The 16,368-nt window shown below is 40.4% G+C and overlaps 1 protein-coding gene across 3 annotated transcripts in view; it reads left to right on the forward strand.

Annotated features, from left to right (window-relative positions):
* Positions 1-503: 503 nt before the first annotated feature.
* Positions 504-16,368, forward strand: part of TBX18 (T-box transcription factor 18) — a 33,206-nt gene continuing 17,341 nt past the window's right edge. The window contains exons 1-4 of one of the 3 annotated variants that reach the window (XM_058661048.1): positions 504-1,619; positions 2,751-2,955; positions 5,020-5,121; positions 7,939-8,110. In XM_058661048.1, coding sequence (XP_058517031.1) covers positions 1,325-1,619; positions 2,751-2,955; positions 5,020-5,121; positions 7,939-8,110 — 774 coding nt within the window. In that variant the 5' untranslated portion in view covers positions 504-1,324. The remainder of the gene's footprint in view (positions 1,620-2,750; positions 2,956-5,019; positions 5,122-7,938; positions 8,111-16,368) is intronic. The other 2 variants (XM_058661047.1, XM_004580420.3) reach the window with 2 other exon arrangements.

Here is a 16,368-nt window from a genome sequence, read left to right on the forward strand (position 1 = left end):
GTTGCTTTCTTTTTAATTTATCCTAAAGGAACACGTCAACTCTTTAAAAAGCAGAGACAACAGTGGTAAACTGTCAATTCTGGAGAAATAAAAAGGTGCATCAAATCGGAAAATTTTTTCAAAAACTAGTCGGGAATTTTTATTTCATGTTCAAACTTACTTGGCGAAATTTTAAAGAGCTTTCCAGTTAGATCCGTATCACCAATGACATAGCAACTAAGATCACACGACTTACTTTAAAAAAATAACTACTCAGGGGAATGCACTCTTTGAAAGAAAAAAGGGGCCCCCGGAAAAGGCATGCTGGGGGTGGGGGTGTAGGTTTTTCCAAAGACTGAGCAACTATGTAATATTTTTGCATCCTTAAATCTAGGGGATTGAAAAATTTTGTGCCCATCCCCCGTAGCAACACCAAGCCTAGTGTTTTGCCAGCAGCAGAATAGGCGCTACCAGAACCTTGAAATGCTTAGATGACAACCCATGGACCTGGTGGCTACGAATTCTCCCACCTCCCAAAACGTTTGGAGCTGTAGGAACTTTTAATGTGAATGTGGTGCCAGAGTTTAAGATTCTTTCAAAGATCCTTGATATTCTAACTTGGTGATCCTCTATTAAAAGCCAGAAGCCTCAGCTTTCCCGCTCGTTCGTCCTGGGGAAGAAAGCTGGAGGCTTCGGAGCTGTGGTGGGCGGTGGGTGGCAGGGGACCCACAGAGTTCAGCTCACCAGGGGCTGGCACAGCCAAGCCAGACGGCGGCGCTTTCCACTCCCGGTTTTTTGCAACCTTGTAAGGAAGTGGGCGCGGACGGCGGGGAACAGCCGCCTCCTGATTGGCCGGCCGTCTGGCAGATGGACAGGACCCCGGGCTCCGCCTCCGCCGCTTTATTGACACTAATGAGCAAGTTCTTCCCACCGCTCTCCTGCCTGGAAGTGCTGACAGATCAAGGCAACAAATTTCAATTACAATCCCTAATTTGTGTCCGCAGAGTGTTTTTTACCCATGCTAGTGCTCTCTGGCGCATCAGTCGAGGCAGATCTTGGAGCAGCAGGAGGAGGTGGAGGGGGTGGGCGCGAAGGAGTGCCTTAGTGAGAGCGTGCGAGAGACCCGAGGAAGGAAACTTGGCGGTGGCGTCGCTGGCTCCTCGGATCCCAACAGCAGCGCGAAGGAGGAAACGCCAAACTTGTCTTTTTGCCCGCTGCGGGGAAGGGGGAAGACCTCGAGAGGCCCCGAGAGCCGCTCAGGTTTTGGTGGGGAGGTGTGCGAGTGCGCGCGTGTGCCAGTGTAAGTGTATATGAGAGAGGGGCGGGCGGGCGCCGGGCGGCGGGGATGGCCGAGAAGCGGAGAGGCTCGCCGTGCAGCATGCTGAGCCTCAAGGCGCACGCCTTCTCCGTGGAGGCGCTCATCGGCGCCGAAAAGGAAAAGCAGCAGCAGCAGCAGCTTCAGAAGAAGCGGCGAAAGTTGGGCGCGGAGGAGACGGCGGCCGGGCCGGGCGACAGCGGAGGCTGTAGCCGCAGTGGCGCGGGTGAAAAGGGCTCCCCGGAGGGAGACGAAGGCGCGGCGTCCGCGGCCGCCCGGAGCTGCGCAGAGCCCGAGCGGAGCTGTGGCTCCCGCGGCGCCGCGGGTGAGTCGGCCCCTTCCCTGCGCCCGCACTTCTGCCGGGCACGTCCGCTCCCTGGGTCCCCAGGGCCGCCGCGAGCCCGAGAGGGCGGGAGTCCGTGTGTGTGCGTGCGCGCCGCGTGTACGTGGCCGAAGCACCTCAGCCGCCGGCGTGCTGGCCACGGGTGTGGGCCGTCCGGGTCGCGGCGCCACCTGGTTGCCCGCCAGACGGTTCTGTCCACTCCGCAACCTGCGCCCCTCTCGGCCGCGGCGGCTCGAGGTGACCCGCGCCCAGAGAGGCTCGCTACGGTGCTTTCCGCGTCTGCCTCCCTTGGGGTTCTAGCCAGTGGGTGCTCTTTTATTTATTTATTTGTTTGTTCTTTCCTAACTTTTAAAAGCCTGAGGCTTGGCGGGAGGGATGAGGTGAGTTGGTGTAGGGAAGGCGGCAGTCTAACTTCCCCGTAACCGGAACGACTGCCCGAAACCAGTGGTGCCAACCAGGAAGAAGGCGGCCTGTTTGCAAACGTTGTTTCCCCCGGGGGTAGCGGTGTTTCCCCTTCTCCCGGCTGTTTCGCCCAGGCTGACGGTGCCCGCAGCTTGGTTTTCCCCTATGCTGTCCTCTCGCGGGCCTGACCGGAGAGACACAGGGCAGTGGGAGCGTTTGACATTAAAGGGGGCTGAAGAACTTTCTAGAACGTGCCTCCGGGCGGCCCTGCCTCCGGGCGCCTCAGAAGTTTCTAGCGAAGGGAAGGGCCGGGAGCCAGAGGCTTGAGGCGCCGGTTATTCCCGGGTCGGCCGTGGGGACTCAGGTCCGCCGCGCCTCGCGCCTCACGGACGCCGGCGGGGGGACTCAGATCCGCCGCGCACGCCTCACGGACGCCGGCGGGTCTTGTCCTGGCCCAGGGAAGGCCCGCGGTGCGGCCGCCGCGGCCGACACAACTGTTCCCCGGGCTGGGACGTGGCAGCCGGGCAGGCCTCACTGAAGCGCCGAGCGCCCGTGGGCAGCCAAAGAGCGGGTGGCCATTTCCGGACCTGTCCCTTAGCAGTATTCGACGGCATCGGAGCTGCCACTTTTGCCGCTCTCCCCCCACAATCCCTCGGCCCGTTTCTCCTCCGAAACCCTCACGGTCGCCCTTGTCTGCCCTTTGCTGTCCAGGCAGCTGCGAGGACGGCTTCCCGCCGGGCGCTCCGCCTCTGGCGTCCCCTGCAGGCTCCCCGAAAGGGTCCCCGACGCCCGCCCTGGGCAGGCCGGGGACTCCGCTGCCCTCGCCTCAGACGCCGCGGGTGGATCTACAGGGAGCGGAGCTGTGGAAGCGCTTCCACGAGATTGGCACGGAGATGATCATCACCAAGGCGGGCAGGTAAAGGCTGGCGCCGACACTGCCTGGGCCCCGGCTTCTGCTCAGCGTCGCTCCGGGCGAGCGCGGCCGGGGCTCTGGTCAGCGGGCTCGGACGGACGGGCCGGGGAGGAGCCCGGGCTGGTGGCGGGCTGGTGGCGGGCTGGTGGCGGGCTGGTGGCCGCGGGTGCCGCGTCTCCCGCCGCCGCGCTCGAGTCCAGGTCGCCCTGACGTGGACGCCGGCTTTCAGTTCTGGAACCAGGAGACGCCTTCCAAACCCAGGTTCTTTCAAATATTTAAAAACCTGTTTGCTCTTTGGCATATTGTGACCGACTTTTAGGGCACTTGCAGCTTGGTTCTTTATCAGGCTTCTTGGCACTGTGAGAACATGGTGTACAGTTCTATTTGGATTTGAGACCAGGATGAAAAATCACAGGAATTATCCGTAATCCAAGTTTAAACAAATAGGACTGCAAGAAGAACTATCCTGAATTTGTGACATCCTGTTTCTGCATAGTTAATTTTTTTTCAAATAATATCAACACATTAACCTACATTGTAGATTTTTTTTTTAAAGTTTTGCTGATATGGTTAAGTCATATTGGTGTCAGAGTGTGAAATGTGCACAGCCATCGGTTACTAAATGGAGTTGTTGGCCAGATTATATTCATTTGAGGTAGGCACTGAGATATTTACATTTTAAAGTTTTCAGTTCAGTTAGTGCAATGAAATCTATGAATAATATGCTTCCTTAAAAGGAACTTTAAAAAGCACACTCCGGTCTTCCAGGGAGTACACATGGTAAAAACCTGGAGAGCATAAAAGTATCCAAACTTATTAGAAATTACAAAAACATATTTTATTGAATCCATATGCTCCCTTCTACATTTTCACAGAGCCTTTATTAATGATCCAAATTCAGTCTTCAACAATACAAAGCAACAGTTGTCTTATAAAGGATGTAGTTAAAGACCTCGACGCTTTATCTTACAGGTGCACTGAAATAACATTTAAAAAGCCAGTGTAGTAGTAAATTGTTCTCATGCCTAGTTAGGAATAATGGACTTTCTTTTCTGTGGAAGTAGTCTTTAATGGCATTATTGTTATGAGAAAAATTTGGTAAATAATAACAGTACTAAAATTTGTGTTATAAGGTCAAATTAGCAAAAATTAGATTAGCTGGAAGGGTCATATACATAAATCATTAGATCAAATTTTCAGATAGAAGAAACTGCTGCATTTGTTTTTGATATGCAGTGATTTGCTCTAGTATTCCTGCTGTCGTGCCTTTTTCAAAAGTAAGTGCATTTCCTTCAGCATTTCCTTTGACACACTTTTCTGGAAAGTAAAGATACACAGATATTCGCTTGTTTTAATTAGCCAAGCTTTGGGTAAGTGTGGCTTTAAAAATGCGTTTTCAAGGTTTGGTGAGGGCCGGAATGATTTGGTAAATATAAATTGTGTTTAGTTTCTGCTTTCAATAAAGAAGTTTTACTATACCTTTCAAATTTAGAGCAACTTTTGCACTTCACCTTTACCATGCTGCAGACAGGAAGTCCTGTCTCAATAAAGAACATATTGTTTGGTTATAGCATGGCACATTGGCTCCTTGTGGTTTTTTTATAACCCTTTTAAAATTTCACATTATAATATATTTTATCACTTTAAGAAATCTAAGTTTTTCTGTTTTGCCATTTGGTACATTTTGTGTTTATGTTATTAAAGTAAATACGCTTCTAGATTTCGTTTTTAAAGATGAAGTGCGTCTTGTAGTGCCATGATGGTTTCAGTGCAAAGTTCTTTTAGTTTCAGCCACTCTGACAGGTTAGTAAACATGGAACTCTTATATGCAGGGTGCTAAAAATTACTTTTAAAATCCCTACCCTTTAAAAAAATAATTCTCCATGTTCTAACTCCTTGAATTAATATCAGAATGGATTATCAGAATTATTAATATCAGAATGAATTATTAGAATGAATGCTTAAATTTAAGAAGAAATTCAAGATGTTTCTTTGCTTATTCGTCCTCAGTCCTATTCCAAATAAAAATAAAATCCAAAGCCTGCCTCTCCCCTCCCTTATAAATAGGCGCATGTTTCCAGCAATGAGAGTGAAGATCTCTGGATTAGATCCTCACCAGCAATATTACATTGCCATGGATATTGTGCCAGTGGACAACAAAAGATACAGGTACAGTGATTGGATACACAACAAAAACAATGCTAGGGTTTTACAGCCAGTTCCCGTGTGATCTGTGATAGTTGTGGTCTTTGAAGAATTTTCAGTTCTGTAATTCAGCAATAACCATGGTTCCAACAGCCAAGTTAGTTCCAAATCTTGCAGAAAATACAGAAACTTTTGTTTTTGTTTGGCTTTAATAGATAACAAAAATGTTTTACAAATATTGAGGATGTTAATAGGGGCCAGTTTGGTATTGTCGAACTAAATGTGTTTTTTATATTGTTTCTTATTTTAATTAGAATTTTGGTAGGAAATGTAAAAAGTCTGTTGATAGTATATTAAATGTATTTTCTTTCTGAGTTTTTCATCTTCATATAAATTTACTTAATCTTGCAGTGTTCAAAATCATAAATCATAAATTCTTGCAGACCTTTTCGCTGTAACAATTACTTAAGTTTTCTATAAATAAGAAAATAGTCTCATAATTCATAAGGATATTAACATGTCCTAAGTTAGTAATAAATTGTTGCTTTTTGTTGCCTTTTGGAGTACCACAATAAATTTTAAAAACCTTTACAATATTTGGGTTTTGAAAGAGACTCTGTTTATCTCAACCTCAAGTGAACTTTGAAAAGAGCTGTTCTTCATTCCGAAGTATACTTTTGCTTTTCTTTCTTTACTGTAAGAAAGTAAATCAGCAGTTTTTAATGATGAGGCTTTTTATTTTCTTGAAGATTTAAGGATGCTAGCATTTATAGAATGAAGTTTTGAGTGAAGATCAGAAACGCTATTTTAAAATTTGCTCATCTGTATTTTTTCTTAAAAAATATATAGAAAGTTTAGTCTGTTTTTAAATGAAATAATACGTAGTTTTTTAACTTGAAAATTTAAGGAACTGCTTTTGTGAAACAGGCGTATATTATCAGAGCATTCAACTTTTAATTGGCACATGGCCATATGAAATTCTACAAAATGGGTAACGAGAAAGTTTCATTATTTATGTTTTGTTTATAGTATGGTGTGCTGCTTTAATTAAGTCATTCAGTTTTATTTAAATTCTATACTGGACAAGAGAAACTTGGAAGTATTGAAGCGTGCTTTGGTTAAAATCCACATTCTAATTTTGGTTTTGTACTTAAGAAGATAATCTGAGTCTTAATGATCTGCATACTATTCATTTTTGAATTTGTCTCTTGCGTTCTCCAAGTTTCTTCCACTTATCTATAGACAATTTATTTTACATGGCTGATTTTTATTTACTTTCTTAGAAAGCAAGAAAATTTTATAAGTTAGTATGAAGATGATAGATGAAATTGTAAATATAAATTTTCTTTCACTTTTATTGCTCCCCAAGAAGAAGTTTGGCTTTGGCATTTATATTTAGAATGTTTTGCAGAGAATGTATGACATGTAGCATTTATTCTTAGTGTGTGGGGAGTTTTAATCTATTCAGTATGTATCTTTTCTCTATTTTGGTAGTAACCCTATTCATATCAAAATTGAATTTTTTGCTGGAATTTCTAAAATTTCCGTTTTCTTCTGTAACTTTTTCAGTAGTGTTAGGAAGAAAAAAAAAACATTCTTGGCTATTGTCTGGTGTCTGAGTGGCATTTGGTTAAGTTGAAAATGATTGTCACTCGTCTTGTTAGGATGTAAAATTAATAGCCACAAAAGCCCACAGAAACTTACTTACTGAAATTACACCATAGCAATTAAAGGAAGATTTTAACAAATTATTCTCAATTTTGTCAGTATGTATTTCTGCCACGAACATGAATTAGAGAATAGAAAGCATGTTGACCTCAAAAGAGAATGAAATATATGACAATAATTCAAACAAGGGACCTCACCCTAAAGACTATGGAAATCTTTTGTGCTCATTTATAAGGAGATTTATATACTATGTACGCAAAATTTACTGAAATCATCACCAAAATATTTCTTTAAATTCTGTTACATTTTAAGACAAAATGGAAGCAAAGCATACATTTATAATTTTATTTATACTTTGTCTTCAATAGCTAATTTCTAGTTTTTAAATTGATTTGATTTAAAAAAATGTTACTACAAGGACACTTCCAAAAGTTTGTGGAAAACAAAATTAAAATAAAAGATTTACTATGGTGCAGAAATTTTTGAGGTTTGTACATATGAGGAGTCTTCAAAAAGCTCATGATAAATGTATATTACGAAAATACGATGCATTTTATGATTATATACTCAGTTAAAATTAACTGAACACTTACCTACTGTGTTTTAACGTAGAAAAATGATTTTAAACTGTAGTGATAAAACTTTTTTTGTCAAAATAGAAGTTACTGGAATGTCTTACAATTTCCTGTTGGCAGTGTATTACTGTCTTCCATCAGCCAGTACATAAACTAACATGGAATTGGTCTTAAAGGAAGTGAGACTCTTGTAAGATATAACTTTGAAGTATTTTCATTTACTTAAAGGTGATTTTGACAACTTAATAGTTTGTTTAAGCCAATTAAAATCCATATAAAAAAGTGAAAATATCAGAATGTAGAAGGAATGCCTATTAGGAATGTCAGTATTTGTAAGAATTAAGATGAATGCGTTTCTAGGGCTGACAATGTGTATTTTTTCATCAAACCACTCATGTATCAGTTACTCTGAGTTTTCATTGGGACACTGCTGTCTCAGAAAATTTTTAAAAAAGTGTTTGAAATCTTTTTGCGTGTAAAAAGGATGTTGATTTATTCTAGACATTTTAAAAGGTATGTGTGCTTGTGTAATTCTGTGAGTTGGAAGTTCCAAGCGGTGAACAGTCCTTAAGCTGAGAGCATTGTTGTTGCCTTCTAGGTATGTTTATCACAGCTCTAAATGGATGGTGGCGGGTAATGCAGATTCCCCTGTGCCACCTCGAGTGTACATTCATCCAGACTCGCCTGCCTCGGGGGAGACTTGGATGAGACAAGTAATCAGCTTTGATAAGCTGAAGCTCACCAACAATGAACTGGATGATCAGGGCCATGTAAGTAGACGGCCGCTCTGTTGTACCACCTTGGCTGACATAGGCTCATCTACAGTGTGCCTAACTAAAGTGAATGATGTTTCCAATGTGCATATATTCAAGATTTTCAGCATGTGTATGATCTGTGGAAAAAATCAAGGTTATGTTTTTTATTAGAGATCGTGACTAGCTGGAATATGCCTTAAAGTGTTTAATAAGTTAAAATCTAGATATAGCTACATTTCTGTTGTAATGAAAGAATCTTAGGCAGAGATTTTTTTTGGTCAAAACATTGGTGTAGAATCCCATGAGGTGCTAATTATTATACTCTGAATATGAATACTACTGGGGAGTTGGGTAAACAGGGATCATGATTTATTGGCCATGCCTGCATACTGCTCTTTTCCCGCTGAGGCTTATTGCTTCTCAGTAAAGGCTTAGGCTGAGGCTGTTGGTGTGTTCCATCTGTAAGTTCCCAGTTGTTTTGCAATAACATCTAATGTGTCAAAATGTGTTACAACAATAATTCCTTTTAGTCTGGAAACTGCTGAAACGTGATATGTAAGTCAAAGTTCAGCCGTTCCAAAAATAGTCTTTTTAACACTTTATTAATTTTTATGGAGTATTGTTCCTAGGCAGGATTTCTACATTACTGTTTAAATAAGTGAGTAACTGGATGCATGCTGATTTCTGTTTAAATTTAGCATGTCTGTTAGTTTCTCTTCTTTGAGAAGGTTTTCAATTGGGGTGGGAATGAAGTGCTTTTTGAAGAATACATCATATATAAATGGAATACTGACTTGTTCATTTCTCAAAGCAATGACATAAAGATAGTGTGTTTAAGAGCAAATATTTTAAAGCAAAAATGGAATTTCATAAGTTAGTGATATAAATGATACAGTGTGGTTTGCATGTTGCTACACAATTAACTTTAATGCAACTATCCAAGTACAAATTTTCTTATGATACAAATACATTATTTGGATTTTTACTACACAGAGTAATAGCTCACAAGTCCAGTGTTTTTTCATTGATTGTTGAAATTTTATAAAGCAGAATCAGAAAAGTAAAATGATAATTTTCTTTTTCTGAATCCAACTTTATGCCCTATAGTTTATTAATTTGTTATTTTGTGCATAATGCATTCTTCAAAAGGCATTTAAATCCTATATCAATAAGAAGCCTACTCAAATAACAGAAGCTAATAGAAATTATTCATACTAATATTTTAGTAAGTTATTTATTTTTCAAGATTCAGAGAGTGATGGAGATGAAGACAGACAGGGTTCCTTCTATTGGTTGAATCCCTCTAGGCAACATAGGGGTTCAGGAAGCAGGAGACAATCCAAGTGTCCCATGTAGGTGGCAGAGCCTGTTACTGAAGTCATTACCACTGTTCCTCCAAGTCCGATTTGGCAGGAACATGGAATCATGAGCTGCAGCCAGGAAAAATCTAAGCATTCTTATTTGGGATGCAGTTTAACCACTAGGCTAACTGCTCCTCTCTGGGCCTTATATTTTAGTAACTTGCTTTGTTTTCTTTTTTTTTTTATGTTTATTTCACTAGGCTAACTACTCCTCTCTTGGCCCTATATTTTAGTACATTGCTTTGTTTTCTTATTTTTTATGTTATTTTTATAATTAAACATGATCAAGTTGAAACAATTACTTTTCAGTTGGCTTTAGTGAAAGAACACCATTATTTTCCTATCTTCATGAGAGCGCTGTTAAATGCATACCCATTGAAAGGCCTTCTGTATTTTTTAGAGTGGGAAATGTTGGACTTAAAATCTATTTAATGTTAATTTGCTATCAAAATCTTAAGTATCCTACACTTTTCTAAGTTTTATAGCTTAAGAATATATGTTTTGAAGGGATAGTTAGATTTAAAAATTATATATTCTCATACATAAGCCATAAACTTAAATGACTTAAATCAGTATAATATTTCAAATCTAATTCTTTCAGTTACTGGCATTATACTTGTGTTTAATAAATCATGTATCTAATGTTATATATAGATCTAGTAATTTGTGCATCTGTGATTTAAAACTTTGTAATATCACCAGACTTTATTTGAAACAGTATTCTCCAGGAAATAGGATGTATGTGTGTGTTATTTTAAGGCATTACTTCATGTGATTGTGGAGGATAGCAGGTCTGAAATCAGTAAAACAGGCTGGCAAGCTAGAGCTCCAGGAAGGAGGTGATGTTGCAGCCCAAGTCTGAAGGTAATCTGCACTCAAAATTGTCCCTTTTTCTGGGCCTCTGAGTCTTTGTTCTTTTAAAGCCTTCAACTGGTTAGATGAGGCCCACTCACATCACGAGGGAGTACTAATTGTACCTAAAGATGCCTTCTCAGGAACTTGAGACTAATATTGGACCAATGAACTGGATCTTGGGGCTAGCTAAATTGACATATATTTGCTTTTTTTTTTTTTTGATTTTGACATATAAAATTTCCTGTCACACAGTATTTGTTTGAATTATGAGAGACTGGGCTGCAAATTGAAAGTCAGTTGCTTAAAGCTAAATAGTTGTAGTATTTCACTATTAGAAAAATTTTAGAAATACAAAAAAAGAGACATGAGCTAGGGAAGTGTGTGTGGTTAGTGAACATTCTCCTTTGAAGTTGTGGCAGGATGTGCTAGTTTACCAAAGGGAAGTAGCTAGTGTATGGGAGAAAGGGAGGGAGGGAAGGAGGGAGAGAGAGAGGGAGAGAGAGCAAGCAAGTGAGAGAGCGAGCCAGCTGTGCAAATGGTAAAAATTAAAAATCTATAAAGGGACCAGTTGATACTTAAGGAGGATGCATTGCTCTTCCATTATTTATTTTAAAGAAGTTTTGAGAACTTGGTAAAATGTAAAAGATACAAAGCCATGGTGTCTTCCTTCGGTGAGTTTCTAGCCTAAGCGGGGAAAGAAGATGTGCACGATTACCATCCTGCCAGCTCAGAGGAGTGCAGGTCCTACCTTAGTCCAGGTAGAATGGATTGAGAAGGCTTCAGAAAGATGACAGCAGTTGTTTATTTACTCAGTTTGATGGCTCTAGAAGAGGCTAGATTAGGAATGTATTTTAATTCTACAGATGATAGTGTTGCAGATTCAAAGTAGATAGGCATGTCATTAAAGGTTTTTTTTTTTTTTATTGGAAAGTCAGATATACAGAGAGGAGGAGAGACAGAGAGGAATATCTTCCATCTGTTGATTCACACCCCAGGTGGCTGCAACGGCTTGAGCTGCGCTGATCTGAAGCCAGGAGCCCAGAGCCTGGAGCTTCTTCTGGGTCTCCTAACACAGGTGCAGGGTCCCAAGGCTTTTGGCTGAGTTCAACTGCTTTCCCAGGCCACAAGCAGGGAGTTGGAAGGGAAATGGGGCCTCTGGGATTAGAATCAGCACCCATATGGGATCTTGGGGCATTCAAGGTGAAGACTTTAGCCACTAGGCTACCATGCTAGGCCTATAGTTCTTTCATTTTAAAAAACATGTATTTTACTTGAAAGTCAGAAATACAAAAAGAGAGGGAGAGACAGAGGTCTTCCACCTCCTGGTTTACTCCCCAAATGGAATAAATAGCCAGTAAATGGCTATGCAATAGCCAGAGCTTGGCAGGTCTGAAGTTGGCAGCCAGGAGCTTCTTCTAAGTCTCTCACATGGGTGAAGATGTTCAAGGTCTTGGATCATCTTCCTCTGCTTTCTTAGACTGTTAGCAGGGAACTGGATCAGAAGTGCAGCCTGTGGGACTTGAGCCAGTGCTCTTATGGGAAACCAGTTCTGTAGGAGGAACACCCACATGCTGTGCCACCACACCAGCCCTTATAGTGGCACTTTCTAATTCAGCTGTCTCTTTCCTGATTTAGAGACTTCCCAGGGACTCATATCTCTCCATAGTTCTAGAGGAAGTAACATTACTCTCAGCAACATGGGGACTCACATCATGAGAAATGATTTCCTAATTTTCTTTGAAAATTACTTTCATGCTATCTTGTCCTCTCACTTCACAGTTTTTTGTGTTTTTGTTTGTTTGTTTGTTTTTTGCAGAAGATGTGAAAGTGTGTATCATAATGTCTTGATGACCTAGGGGGGTTTTGTTAATAACAACAACATGATTGCAGTAATCAAATCCTCCCAGGATTGTGACTGGACATAGGACCATATGAGGCATGAGAAGATGTGTTATTTTCCCCAAAGGGTCTTTTGGGCTTTCTAAATACCAGGATGGCTTCATTCTCTTCTCATTTATCTTTGAGAATCAGGTGTTGAAAAGGTATTACAAAAAGAAGCAAGAAAACACATCTAAATATGTCACTAACCTAAATTTAGATTTAATATTTCCATACTGAGACTTAAATAAAGGTAAAAATAAACTTAAAAAAAAAAAGAAAAGGTATTACAGAAGTTGCTGAGTTCTTCCTGGTAGAAGGAACTTGGGAGGGACTTAGAAGAAGCACATATTTGTGTTCATAAACAACGTTCTTCTCTCTCTCAGGCTTGGTTTTGTCTTGAGTCATTTTGGAATCACACAAGGCTGAGTCAGTCAAATGAGCTGCTGAACTTGAAAGTACATGTTTGTAAGGAGTGCTTTGTATGCAGCACCGTGCATAAGGCAATAGTAAGACCACCTTCTATGGAACTTATGATTTATTGCTAGAATCTAACTATAGCCTTTACCTCCTACCATTTAAAGTGTGTAGGTACCTGGTATCACCAAAAATACAGGAATCCCAAGTTTTGTTATCTAATTCGCCTTGGTCCCTGTCTTGAGTTACTACAGCTGGGTAGTTTAGGTCATCTGGAAACTTTCCAGTCAGCAGGAAGTGTTTCCCCGTGGAGGATCCTGTAACACTTGACCTAGCCACCTGTCTGTCAAACTTCAGACTCTTTTGACTCATCTTATCATAAATAAATAGTAGTATGCTTCATTTGACTCACTTCTGGTATCTTTTGAGTAGAAACATGTGTATCAGCCTGTTCATGGGAAAGTATTCCTCTGCGTAATTCTGTATACTAACAGAACCCTCCTCCCTAATTTTCTACCAAAACAAAATGGAGAGCATAGATCACTTCCACAAGATGTAATTACGTCAATTTCAGTGGTGGGTATTATCATTGTGGCCTTGTTGTCTATAAGAACAGTACTTCTCCTAGTTCTGCTTATTCAAAATATGGTTGACTACACATCGTTATTAAAGTCCATTCAAAACAAATAATGTTACTGCATAAAGAACTGAGACTTGTTTAAAATTTGTCCTTCAGTTACTTTATAAAATATTTTCTTAAATAAATTTCAGGTTACTATTAGTAGTTGTTCCTTAATGTAAAAATACAGGGATATCACAGATATTTTTGTTTCTTATTGCACTATACTCCATTCACAATTCTTTTTTGAAATGTAATAAGTATATGAGAAATAAATTAAAGGGTATGTAACTAGAGTGGGCCTTGTCAGCAGATTAAGGCACTTGTGTGGGACCATGCATCCAGGATTAGAGTGCTAGGCCATGTCCTAGATGCTCTGCTTCAGATCTTGCCTCCTGCTGGTGCTCCTGGAAAGACAGTAGACAGTGCCATTGCTGTGGGAACCCTAAATAGAGTTGCTGGATTCTGGCTTTGACTTGATTTATTTCCAGCTGTTTTAGGCATTTGAAGAATGAATTAATGCTTGGAATATCTCCTTGTCCGCATCCTTATATGTTACTCTGCCTTTCAAATAAGTAAATAATCTTACTTTTCATTGATTGTTAAATAGAAACCCAAATAAATACTTGTTTCCTTCATTCCAAATCAGTTCATTCTATGCTTCTGAAATGGATTGTGGATTTATTTTTGTATATTTAATGTGAAGTGAATTTTTCCAATTTTCTTTCTGCTTTGAAACTTGTTTCTAAAAGGTCTGCTAATTCTCCCTATAAGTTTATAAATGCTGCTCTTTTGTTTATTGATATTTACTTACTATTGACTTTAGTATCTTGGAGAAGAGGAGGATTTTTTCTCAAACTTTCCTACTAGACAGGATATCAAGTTTAAAGAAGGGGAAAAGACAGAATTCAACAGCTTTTGTTACATAATTGGTCATTTGCTGCTTTATGCTCACATTCAAAAGAATATGTTAAGGTAAAAATATATAATAAGTTATTTGAGAAAAGGACTAAGATAAGATAATTATTTTTTTCTGGGTTATATGGTAAATGAAGCAGCGGGTGGGGTTTACCTTAATTGTCTGCTTCTTTGTGTGCCCTTTGTGGCACCTGCCTCTGTGGTATTGCATACACACACACATTTTTGTGCTAAAATGATGGCCAGGGAACCCAGCTTCCAGGTCCAGAACTGAGGGTTTAGAAACCATTTTGCTTCCAATGGACCTTAGCTTCTTCAGCTATACATTAGGGTGTTAGTGTCTGTCTGATTTCTTTTTTTAAGATTTATTTATTTTTTTATTAGAAAGTCAGATTCGCAGAGAGAAGGAGAGACAGAGAGAAAGATCCCCCATTCACTGGTTTATTCCCCAAGTGGCTGTCAAGGCCAGAGCTGGACCAATCTGAAGCCAGGAACCAGAAACTTCCTCTGGGTCTCCCACGTAGGTGCAGGGTCCCAAGGCCTTGGGTCATCCTCCACTGCTTTCCTAGCCCACAGGTAGGAAACTGGAAGGGAAGTACAGCAGCCAGGTAAGAACCGGCGTCCATATGGCATCTTGGTGCATGTGATGTGAGGACTTTAGCCACCAGGCTGCTGTGCTGAGCCCGTTAGTGTCTGTTTTGTTGAGATTTAAATATGTCATAGGTAACGTCATGCAGAATCCTACCTGTTAATCCGAGAAGGGGAGCACTTCTTGAATGAGGGCGAGGAGCAAGCCTCAACTTCTGCCTTGACCTATTCTCTTTTGCCTCAATAGCTCTGGGGAAAAACTACTTGGTTCAAATATTTCAAGACAGCGTTCAGCCCTGCTGATATTTCAAAATTAATATTAGTGAACATTATGCTCAGATAATATACTGAGGAAATGAAGATAAAACATTGCATATTCACTGAAAATCTGAGTATGCTGATTGTTAGAATCAGTGGAAATAAATGTTACTTCTGTGTTTTTCAGACTTACAATTTATGCTATGATCTAATATGTACACATACACACAGATAACAGAAAATATACGAAAAAGTACTTAGCATTAATATAAGGAGCATTTTCTAGTTTATGTATTCCTTTATAATTTTTTATTTGAAATATCTCTGCAATGCTATAAATTGATTTCGTGGACCACTAGTGGTCATTGAAATTCTTCCTTTCAGTTAGACTTTGAAAGAGAACTTTCCAGGGCTTACAGATCCCTGTGCATGTCTGTAGGTGATAATTTGAGCTTTTGTTTCCACTTGATCTTCTTGCATTCTCTTGCTACTTGCCCATTAAGCATGTCTTCTAGGACACTCATTATGTCTGCTATTCAGGCACTTGTTCCATTGAGAGAGGGAATACTTTACGGTAAAACAAAACAAAACAAAGCAAAACAAAACAAAAACCCCTGACCTCAGTGCTTGTGACTGCTTGTGTTATTGCAGCAGGCACACTTTCCATATACAGGACTGTTGGTGTCTGGGATGGCCCTAAGGATTCCAAATGCAGCATGTTAAATTCTGAAAAGCTAGTCAATCCCTGAATTTTCTGATTTAAATGCTTTCCCTCCAAATTCATAACACCCAAAAATACAAAGTCAGATTTTATCTCAGCAAAGATTCAGCCTTGCTAATTAAGCTAATTAATAAATAACTGAATATGGAATCCCAACAGCCAGTAATCCCATTGGATAAGTGATTTCTTTAGTTTGTCTCACTCTTGAAAGTATAAAACTTAAAAAGAAGAAAAAAGCCACCCATAATACCAACTTCCAGAGATGACTGCTATTTGTATATTTGCCTGAGTTTTTAAATTTTACTCTGTGTAGTTGTGGTAGGTTTATAAATAAATTACATCCCCTTTATTATTTAACTCTTATAAAAAAAGGTGGGCATTTGGTTACAGTTTGAATTACTTATAGGTATGGGAATTACCTGATTTGAGTTCCAGCTCTGCTCCCAATCCCACCTTCCTGATAATGTGCATGCTGAAAGGCAGCAGTGACTGTTCAAGTATTTGAGTCCTAGTTACCCAAGTTAGAGACCCAAAATGAGTTCTAGGCTGCTGGCTTTGGCCTGACCTAACTCCAGCTGTTATCAACGTTTGGGGAATTGAACCTGCAGATGGAGAGTTCTTGCTTTTGTGGTTCTGTCTCTTTCAAAGTAAAAGTAAG

This window comes from Ochotona princeps, chromosome 1 (genome assembly GCF_030435755.1).
Source record: "Ochotona princeps isolate mOchPri1 chromosome 1, mOchPri1.hap1, whole genome shotgun sequence".
NCBI lineage: Eukaryota > Metazoa > Chordata > Mammalia > Lagomorpha > Ochotonidae > Ochotona > Ochotona princeps.